Source organism: Littorina saxatilis, linkage group LG12 (assembly GCF_037325665.1).
Source record: "Littorina saxatilis isolate snail1 linkage group LG12, US_GU_Lsax_2.0, whole genome shotgun sequence".
NCBI lineage: Eukaryota > Metazoa > Mollusca > Gastropoda > Littorinimorpha > Littorinidae > Littorina > Littorina saxatilis.
In genome coordinates, this window is record NC_090256.1 from 32407527 (window position 1) to 32419177 (window position 11651).

General features: G+C 43.2%; 1 protein-coding gene across 1 annotated transcript; it reads right to left on the reverse strand.

The window, feature by feature from the left end:
* Positions 1-579: 579 nt before the first annotated feature.
* On the reverse strand, positions 580-9739 carry LOC138981763 (galactosylceramide sulfotransferase-like). Its single transcript, XM_070354837.1, has 3 exons — positions 9656-9739; positions 7426-8074; positions 580-3181 (listed from the first exon to the last, which is right to left on the reverse strand). The coding sequence occupies exons 1-3, from the start codon at positions 9712-9714 to the stop codon at positions 2285-2287; spliced, it is 1605 nt and encodes a 534-aa protein (XP_070210938.1). The 5' UTR covers positions 9715-9739; the 3' UTR covers positions 580-2284.
* Positions 9740-11651: the final 1912 nt, after the last annotated feature.

Consider the following 11651-nt stretch of genomic DNA (forward strand, 5'->3'; position numbering starts at 1 on the left):
GTCTCAAGTTGTTTTGAGTTTAATTAGTAAGCATACAAAAAAGTGAGGTGTTTTTTCTTCTCATTCGAACAGGTCTTCGTGTCAAATCAAAGGTTCCTTTCAGCCGAGCTGTGTTTCTGCTGAATATGACATGTAAACGTTTAGAAATAAAGGTTTAAAACATCGTGTTTCTCGCCAAAGTTTGCGGCAGGATCAGCCACTCTGAGTGTGTCTTTCTTGCACACTCTAAACAATATAATATAATCAATATGATTGTTGAATATGGTATGGTAGGGGAATGATTGGTGGTCCGTCTAGTCATATAACTAGTTTTACAATAAACGGCCTCGTCACAAAGATTTGCGCACAGAAGCATCTGCCTATTTTTTTCTTCTGACGGGTAGTATGCAAATCCGTGCTGGTCAGTTTGTTGTTGAAGAAAATCAAACTTACGAAACAAGGTCCCATCCCGGGCACCATGCAATATTTTATCATGCGAACGCAATTCCAAGGACACATATTTACTAAAATCTTGTTATTAGGATATAAACAAGGCTCATTATGGTTTAAACAAGACTTTATTAAATTCTTATCGTGACATAAACAATTAATATATGGCATTTAGGATTTCTCACTCAAGCATAGTGCTTATTTCAAGCAATCCTAATTTCAAAGGCTCATATCAAAGAGTAAGCTTCAAACGTTTGATGAAACTATCGCATTGTACAGCCAGTATATCAAGAAACCACATGCTGTACGTGCCTGAAGTACACACACACACACACACACACAAGCACGCACGCACGCATAGTCAATCTCCAGCACCAAATCTCCCCGCAGATTTGTATTATATATAGAACCCAGAACACCCCTACGGCACAGAAAGTACATGCATCCCTCCTTACCTTAAGCTTAAAATTGATTGGGCGAAGTCGCCTTCGCGAAGTCTACTTCACTAAACATTGCTACACGAAGCTTCATCATTGAAATGTAGATGAAAAGGCTTCGGGGTCTAAAGACGATGTTCGGAAATAATTCCGTCGGGTTTGTGTGGCTTGTGAAAGAGTGAATACACTTGCTTTTACTAGGACAACTAAATTCACACGTGGTCCTGTTCACGTGTTTCAGACACACCCCTCGCTAGTGATTGGCCCCTCTCATGTTTGTCCCAGTGAAGGCAAGGGTATCAACTCTTTAACAACACACACAAGTTATTTTCAGAACATTATTCTCCGTGACAATGCGACTTTCCACGCGAGCTTCAAGACGAAAAAGAAGTTGAGAGATTTACCTCCTTTGATTTTTCCTACATGTGACTTTTTTTTTACAGAAAAGAAAATTATTAACTAATTATTTTCGACAGGCTGTCTTACTAGTTACTTGTTACGGAGGGGGCTACTGAAGCAGGTCATAACCGAATTTAAGCCACGATTTAATTTGTATTTAGGACAGCCTTTACGATTCCATGGGACGTTAATTGATACCCCGTGATTACAGGCACAGTCCTTCCCGTGTAAACGTTTCGACTTACCTACCATCTTAGATTTGGCCAGCAATTTACATGGAATCAGATCATTCCTCCACTTGAACACATACCAATAATCAACAAGCTGGTTGCTTTCTGTACAGATTTGAAAATCTTTGGATGAATCAATTGCGCAGCTTGACACCAGTGTCAAGTTGAGACATGTATTCATAAGAGCCTGGACAGATCTGAGATGGTAAAAAAGTGACCCTCCACCACGAAATGAGTCGCATGTCACCTCGCGCGGTTCTGGGCTAGGCTTAATATAAGTCCGGGGAGTGTCTGGTAACAGTGTGAGGGTCACCTTAGTCACAGGCTTATAACTCAAACAGTGGTCGCTCTTTTCTAAAACGGTTTTCACCACTGGATAGAGCATACAAAACTGTTTATGAAAATGTACAAATATGAAAATCATGTAAAGGTGACATGCGACTCATTCCGTGGTGGAGGGTCACAAATAGTGTTTTGCGGGAAGGCCTGCATGTGCACATTAGGTATTACGCAGCACCAGCTTTTTCACTGTTCAGTCTATCACATTGTTAAGGCTAAAGTATTTCATCACCGAGTCTAAAATGACGAATGTAAGCAAGAAAAAAAGGGGGGAGGGGCAGTTTGAAGAAAGTGGCTCTTGTGATCTTAAAGTCTTCAGGTGTTTTTCAAAAAGTGTTTTTGGTTACACCAGAGGAAAACCAAACCCTGGCGGTTGATCTTCGGTGTGTGTCGATGTGAAAGAAAGTACCTTTCAAGCCTCACTACCCTTTACAAGAGAAGGCAGAGGCTTTATCCAACAATTCCCTTGTTTGTTTGGCTCATGTCGAACAGCTTCATAGCACGGTCCGTGAGGTAGGTCTGCATCTGGAGTTCAGGCGTGGCCATCAACCTGCAATCCCTAGCCGTCACGGTGAACTCCTCATTCCACGCAGAACGCGGGATGACCACAAAGTCCCACTTGGATGTGACCAGCCTGCAGAAGTCTCCCGCCATCTTCTGGATCTGCTTGAAGCGTTGGACCTCGGCGAAGAACTCCGGGCCCTCGGCGAACGCTCGGCCCCAGAACCTTCTGTAGAAATGGTCGTACATGAGGACGTCGGCCATCTGGAAGTCCCAGAGCGCGGCTCGTTCTTCAGCGGTGAAGCTCAGGTGAGGCACGTTTGAGGGCGCCCTGGCGTTCTGCACCAGGTAGAGGATGTCCTGCGTGGACAGACAGGCTTTTCGCTTCAGCAGCACGAGCGACTCGTCAAAATACTCCACCAGCAAGACGAGGTCAAGGTCGCGCTCGAGCTTCTCCACGTGGGCTGTGATGGCGCCGACGTTTCTGTGGAGGGTGTGGTTGAGACCGGTGTCGCTGGCGAAGGAGTTATACACCTCAGGCGTTCTGAACGCCGCCCCTTCCCCGCTGATGACGTACATGACGGCGTTCTTGACAGTCAGCAGGCCCAGCTTGTTCTTCAGGTAGTCCGCCAGGCCGTAGTAGAAGAAGCTGGAGAGGAAGCGCTGCTCGGGGTCTCTGGTGATGGCGAAGTAGAAGGTCTTCTTGGGCATGAAGGCCTCAAGGTCGCGGCGTTGGAAGAGCATGTGGTTGAAGATGACCTCGTAGCTCTGGTATTGTGGTATGGGGATGAGGTCCTCCGGAACGATCTTGTTGTTGAAGTAGTTGAACCTGGGCGTGTCGGCCACCTGTTAAAGAAGGGGAAAGAGCGTTGAAAGAAATATCGGCAGGCTTCAAAAGTTGGAACGATTTCCATGATAACGTGAGTACCGCGCAATAAAGGGTATCCGTCTTTATAGACGATGTTCGGAAATAACTCCGTCGGGTTTGTTGGAGTTGCGAAAGATTGAATACCTTTGCTTTTATGTGGACAAATAAACTCACACGTGGTTCTATTCACGTGTTCCAGACACACCCCTCGCTGGCGATTGCCCTCTCAGATGTTTGTCCAAGTAAAATCAAGAGTATTCACTCTTTGACAACCCATACAAACCCGAAAGAGTTATTTCCGGAGTTTGTCATTTAGCCATGCCTGCGTATGCACCGCATATGCCACGAAGAACACACACGTCAGTCAGGCATAGATATACGACAAGAAAATTGGTTGATTAAAATCAACATGGCCGAAGCAATGTTTTCATAAAAGAAGCAGTATTGTACGGGCTCATGTTGAATTTGGGTTACATGTGTTGCAGAGTATTTGAAAATGTGTAGGCATAAAAACATGCAAAGAAGAGTGATAGGTCCCTGTTGTGAATAATTATAGTCAAGTGGATAAATTGATTACTTATGTATCACACTAGTTTTGCTGTTAAAGTAGTCCCTCTCATGAACGGACACCATTGGGCCAGTGCAAACCTGTCCGTACATTACAGGTGGCCGGTCACGGGAGAGCCCCCCCCCCTCCCCCCATCCCCATCACACACACTCAGGCACACTGACGGACTGAGTGAGTCTTTGCTACTGGTGAACGAGCTCTACTTGTCCTAAAACAATAAGGTCAAACTACTACAACTTATAACTGAAAGGAAAAAAACCGTCCTGTAAAAATGACGTTAAATCAACAGTGTCAGAAAAAGAGAGATAAAAGAAATCCTCAAATTCCTGAGGATACAGGCACCCCATGAAAGCAGCCACGAACATACTCACAGAGGCACACATGCTTGTGCAGATACTTTGCAAAAATATGAATTGAAAACCTGCATATGTGGTATTTTCTTTTTTGTGTGTGTGGCTTTATTGAATACTTCAGGCAGTGGCTTTTCCCTGTCCAGTTTTCTCTTTCGTCTCTCTTACCCCTCGCTTACCCACCCCCACCCCCTTACCATCCACTCCCTTTACCCAGCCCCGACAGCACACATTTCTAATCTGCAAGGCAGAGTACACATTTTCTAAAAGGAAGACTACTCCTCTTCAATTATATCCAGAGATCTTCCATCTTTCTCCACCATAAGCCAAGTGGTCGAGTCTTATACCCCCTTTCCACACAACCGTTCTAGGTCCCGTTCCCGTACCGACCAAGGAACGGTGCGGGCACGGGAGGGATCGGGAGAGAACCGCAATGAACGTAACTGATCGTTAACGGAACTGCTTTGAACGGTAGGGTCGGTAGGGACGGCTGAGTTTGGGCTGCATGTTCAAATTTTTAGCCGTTCCCCTCCCGATCAGAATGAACGGTAATGGAACCTCAACCCATCGGTAACGGAACGCTTGGATCGTTAAAGGAACTTAAAACAACGGTAACGCAACGGTAGTGCTCTCACTACACTGAGTTGTCATACCATATTCATCCGTTCTAGGTCCCGTTCCCTTACCGACCAAGGACGGCTGCCACTATGGTCAGACTAATAGACGCTGCTGAAAGATGCCAAAAACGGCTGTTTGCGCAGCGTTCCTTTGTTGTGGCAGCAGTCCTTGGTTGGTACGGAAACGGGACCTAGACCGGGACCTAGAACGGCTGTGTGGAGTGGGGGTATAACTTTTGACACCGACAAACTGAAGAATGAACAGATCTATGAGGTAACCGTCTTAATGGTCTAGGCTCAGGAAACAAAGAGTATGTATGGTCTGGGGCAATTGTAGCTTCCCTTCTTCGTGTCCGATAGACACGGACAATAAATAGTAGAGCATAGTGCAATTTCATGTTAGCTATAACCCAAAGACTGAAGACCAAAGTGCTTACCCAACTTCTAACCCGAATCACCCCCCTCCTGCTGGGTACACGTGCACTCAAGTTAACCTCTGCTTTGACCTGTGTGCCAGGAGTCGGATGAGAGAGAGAGAGAGAGAGAGAGAGAGAGAGAGAGAGAGAGAGAGAGAGAGAGAGACTGAGAGACTGAGAGAGACTGAGAGAGAGCGCGATAGCGAGAGCGAGAGAGAGAGAGACACACACACATACAGTAGACAGAGACAGGCATAGAAAGACAGAAGCGGAGAGACTCAGAGGGAGACACAGACAAAGACATACATACAGAGAGAGAGAGAGAGAAAAACACACCTGAAGCTGATCTCGTGAGAACGGTAATAACTAACGAGACATGTCACCTCTCCGAATGCATTCCAATGGATGACCGCTCCTGCGGCCATCAATAATATTTGTAACGTACTAGTAGTGAGAAAGGACGCGTTCAAAATGCTGCAGACCGCCAGCAAGTCAGTCAGATGGCAAGTCTGACAGTTTAGCGATCAGACAGTTAACTCTAGGGGGATACACTCAGTTTATCAGCCGTTCAGTCGTTCAGAAGGTCGGCGATTGAGTCAGTGTGTGTCGCTTAGTAGAAATATGAGCCAGCCACTCAATCATTTCACTTACATGGCCCAAATGTTAAAGATTAATTCCTTCTCGTGCAATGATTCCTATATCCACAATTTACACGGGACAACAACATCATCCCTCGATGCAAGGATAGGTCAAGGTCATTAGTCAACAGCATGGCGGCTTCCTGTGCAGTGTGGAATTGTTGTTGTTTGTTGACTCAATTTTGAAAATGATATCTCTGACAATCTGCTAAATTAATAGACCACAAACACTCACATACACGCACACACACACACACACACACACACACACACACACACACACACACACACACACACACACACACACACATACACACACACACACATTTTACTCGGTCTGTTTGTTTGTCTGTCTTTTAGTTTGTCTTTCACCACTTAGATTTCTGGTATGTATGAGTCGATTGATCTGGAAAGTGGTGTGTACGTTGAAATTGTGTTACACACGGTCGTTGCAAAAAAAAACCCACCAAGTCGCATAAGGCGAAATTACTACATTTAGTCAAGCTGTCGAACTCCCGGAATGAAACTGAACGCACTGCATTTTTTCACCTAGACAATACAGCTTCGTCAATCCCCGCGACAAGAAAATAGCTCACTTTTCACGTGCAAAACGAAGTGAAATTGACAAGACAGAATATCGCGGCAGCCTATTGCGTTAAGCAGGATAGCACGCTTTTCAATATTCTTCTTAACTTTCTGAGCTTGTTTTGAATACAACATATCATATCTATATGTTTTTGAAATGGAAAAGATAAAGAATAAGATGAAATCATTTCTGGATCGATTTCTTACACTTTAATTATTGTACTAATTAACCTGTTTTCGTTATTTGTGATCACATTTTAAGAGTAAACATAACATATGTATATATTTTTAGATTGAGAATATGATGGAAAATACGATGCAATCAATTTTAAATCTGTGTGAAAAAAATCGCTTGTAATGACAACTTTAATGAGCAAACTCGTTAATGAGTTTTTAAGCCTCCAAGCTCAAATGCAATACCAAAGTCCGGGCTTTGTCGAAGATTACTTGACAAAAATTTCAACCAATTTGGTTGAAAAATAAGAGCGTGACAGTGCCGCCTCAACTTTTACAAAAAGCCGGATATGACATCATCAAAGACATTTATCAAAAAAATGAAAAATAGGTCTGGGGATATCATACCCAGAAACTCTCATGTAAAAGTTTCATGAAGATCGGATATCGGCCTAGTAGTTTCTCTGAATCGCTCTATACAAACACACACACACATACACCACGACCCTCATCTCGATTCCCCCTCTATGTTAAAACATGTAGTCAAAACTTGACTAAATGTGAAAAAGAGAAATTACTCGCAGCGAAAGAGGAGAATATTAATATACATGCGACACGATCTACTATGTAATGTGTATGATACAACTGACTCATCAAGGACCCAAACCATAGCCACTGCGGCTTTTGCTTTGATCTACACCTTTCAGTCAATAGATCCCACACAACAATGACTTTAACACAGTACCTAGTTTTTGTTACCACAAACCAATTTTTGAACTCCACTACATGGGGAACGGGGGTCTTCTGACAAACAAACAAAGGGCATTAAACGATAACACTTTCGCAATTTTCATAGGTAATGACTGTTGTTTACCTTCATTGGTAAGGCGACGTTGAGAGTGTATCTCAGGGCGTAGCGAGCGAGAAGGTTGGCCATGGTACTGCTCGCGGACTTATGCACCTTCACAAACGCCATATTGGTCACGTGACCTCCCCCACCTCGTTCTAGGCAACCACGTGACAGCACGATTTCCGGCTTCCGGTCCTGAATGTGAGACAGGAATTTTTTCCGTTTTTCAAGGTCATTGTCATGCAGCGTATTTGTACGGAAAGGAGCTTTCGGCCGTGCAAGTCGTATCTGCTTTCTTGCGGCCAGGGCTGGCATGTTATTGTCTTGTGGGTTCGACAATCTCCCATTGCCGTTGACGTTTCTTGAAACGCCAATTCGTTGAGTCTGTTGGTAGCTTTTTATTCTGCTCTGCGTTGCATTCTCACCACTATTGCGACGTCTCGCAAACTGTAAGTCTGTAGTCTGTGGGGCTTTCTGCACAATCTGATGATGTTCTGCTGAATTAGGCGTGAAACCGTCATCCTGAGGCTCTTCGCGAAGGTGGGTTTTCTGAGCTTGGTTTTGGGTGTCGATGTTTATGGCGAATTTCTCGACTGTTAGGCCTTCCCGCGATGTTGAGACAGGGTTTAATATGAGGAATATAAACATTTGAGCAAAGACGAAGATCAGCCCTCTGAAAAACAAAGAAAAAACAAACAATTGAATAGGATCACTTTTACTAGTTTTGAACATTTACTGTAACATACATTATGTCGGAATTGCTGAATTCGCGGGAACGGCAACATTTTTGCCATTTCGTGTAATCGGCAAAACGCTGCCGTATTTCTCGAAATTGGCAGCGTTTTGCCGAAAAAGCGTAAAGGCTTCTAAAGCTTACCCATTTCGCGAAATCGACAGTAACTATTTGTGTCAACAAAACATTGCTTTTGCATTATTTTAGCTTTGTGACGAATGGAATTCGTGTATCGACTCCCTCTCTCATATTAATCGAGACTTCACTAGTCGCGTACACAAAACGAGGTTAAATGACCGAGACTACGTCATGACGACACTGTATACATATGACGTCAACGCTCGCGCCATTAGTCCAAACCAGCGTACAAGACAAGAATTTGTTTATCTTCATGGAAAGAAATTTAAAGAAGAGAGCAAAAGGAAACAGCGTGCATTGGTATTAATTCGTGAATATGAACTGTACATATATTCAGTTGAGGTTGCTAGGATGCAATGCTCTGACCGTTTCATTGACTCCAAGATGGCAGCAATCAACGAAGCCACGTAGATTGCACTAGCATATTATATATATGTTTCACCTTCCGTGGACGGATTTCCACATTTTTGCGATCTCCAAAGGTCCACTAACCGCAGGTAAAACACGCTAGTACATTTTAACATTATTGATTCACAGGAAAACACAGGTATTGTTCATTTTTCCATGTGTTTGTGTCAGTCTGTGAACTCTTGTTTCTGTGTTTGTTTTAGAGAAACAAATTGAATGATATCAATGGAAATCATACTTGATAATAACAGATATTGCACGTGTGTGTTGCAGAAGGTGCAAGTGTACAGGGGTGTACAATGCTTGTGTAAATGATGTCGTGTGAACACTGTGGGAAGGGCAACGTCAGCGGTAACCACGGAAGGAACCACCAACGTCCCCAAGTGTCACCCAGATCGAGTTTATTGTGATGAGTAGACTACTTTATATTTTGTGAACATTAACACACCTTCATGTCTTCATTTGTGTAAACCGAAATACATTTGCAACGAGAAGAAGAAGTACGTTCCGCGCTTCGATATCAAACGTCTACGCAACAAGAAGAAGAAAGACAATGTTGTTACGTGTGTGTGAAATCACACCAGCGAAATCATAATCTATAAAACTTTCATTTGAAGATTCTAAGAGAAAGGGATTGATGTCTGCAAGAATGATCATGTGCATGTTTTTGAAAGTACAGAATTATTAAATTTCTTATTACTTCTTTGCACTTGTCTCTGTTAAACACTGATCAGCCCTAGAACGAGAAGCAGACGTCACAAGCTTCCTATTGTGGTTTGTTTTGGCCTTTGTCGAGTATGACTCGAAAAAATACACTTTTTGCCATAATTTGCTATAACGCATCGATTATTGCGATAAGTATCCATTTTAGCATCTAGCTGTGGTGATACCTAAGGTGTTTGAGATCTTTAAACGCACACCTACTAACTAAATCAACCCCAATAACACAGACAAAAAACAGAAGAAAATACTTACGCTTTCACGTGCATTGCCGCATAATTTATGCAGGCCACAGCATAGCGTTTCAAGAACATTATCCACGACTGTTGCACAACTGGCAAAAGTCTGCAAACAAAACACAATGAAGATGTAATCAATATAATATATTACCATGCAATGCGTTGCAAGCACTAGAGCAAAGTGTTGTTGACAACTGGCTGATAAAAGGATGTGAAAGGCATTGTTCAATATACACACTCGTGCCAAAAAGATAAGCAACTCTGATATTCATTCTGAAATGCAATATTTAAAACTGCATCAGCATTAATTTAACTAATAGAATAAGCTAATTTGTTACTTCCCAGCTTCGCTTGGTGACAGAATGTTAGAACAAAGTTTTTAAGTACTTAAAAGAAAATGTGTCGAAATTACGGACAATCCGGTCACAGTACCCCAACGGCGTGGAGCCACTCATCAGTTTTTGGCAAGCACACAGAATGTTCATCTGTCTTTCACTGTGATGTACAATGTGTCTCCCCCAGCGCTTTATTTACTGTCAGCAGTGGCTGTTACCACCCCTGGCTGTAATTATTTCACTATTCCTGCTTGGAAGGCTGTACTGTTGTTCGCGCTTTTCCCTTAAAATCGGTTCTATTCTTCTTGAACAGCCTTGGAGAGTGTGGCTGGTCTGTTTGAAAATGTTATTGTCCACGTTGGGTCCTCTGTGGCATACGCGTGCTTGATAACGTCCAGATATAGATATGAGCCTGCTCACTCATACATGACGAGTTGGTCTAGTTATCGCCCACCAGTGTGACGTCTTCGTCAGAGTAGCCTTCCCAGAAAGGTATTATGACGTCACGTGGGACTCCATCCCAACATTTGCTGACTTTAATAACGCTTTCATCAACCTCCAAGGTGAGCTTTCAGGTGCAAATTAAGCATCCCTACGCACTGACGGATTTGTCATCCTGTGAGGTCAGTAGTTTTGAGACTTTCAATAATGTTTACTGAGAAAGCTACCGGCACGGTTGGCCTAGTGGTAATAAGGCGTCCGCCCCGTGATCGGGAGGTCGTGGGTTCGAACCCCGGCCGGGTCATACCTAAGACTTTAAAATTGGCAATCTAGTGGCTGCTCCGCCTGGCGTCTGACATTATGGGGTTAGTGCTAGGACTGGTTGGTCCGGTGTCAGAATAATGTGGCTGGGTGAGACATGAAGCCTGTGCTGCGACTTCTGTCTCGTGTGTGCATGTGGCGCACGTTATATGTCAAAGCAGCACCGCCCTGATATGGCCCTTCGTGGTCGGCTGGGCGTTAAGCAAACAAACAAACAAACTAAGAAAGCTGCCGGATTACGACAACGTTGCTTATGTATATGTTGATACAAGCAGCAGTTATTATAGCAAACCGTTCAGGCTGTATTTAGAACAAAATACAGATCTAACCATCTGCCAACTCGTTTCATCAATGTTTGTGTTATTGTGCCATATCTGACTTGTATAGCATGTGACAAATATAATTGACCGAAACATGTAAATTGTTCTAAATTGCCCTTGGTGAAACTGAGCTGTACTCACGTCATGTTTTTTTACGCAAAGACAGTGAACCTCGACTCACAGAAAGCATACGTTTAATAAAACCGAATGAATAAACAGAGACAATTATTATACGGTTATATAAAACGGTTGCTTAACTTTTGAGCTTGAGTTTATATCCAGCACAAAAACAGTATCTATATATTTATTTACAGCATAATCAGAAGCGACCATTTTAGATTTGTTTGTATTGTCCGGGAGTCCTGCAGCTAATACAAAGAAATGTAAAAGCTAAACTTTTCTCAGCCCTCCTAATGTTGGCCGAAACCTAACTGCTGCATATTAATGCAAGCCCAGTACGTGTATCACCTAATCTGAAAAGAAATAAATACAAACATAAACGTCATATACATACGTTAATGTCCGCGTGTGGGTTTTAAGCAAAATAATCAAGACAATCATTTTCTGATCACATGCACTATAGTTATAAGTAAAA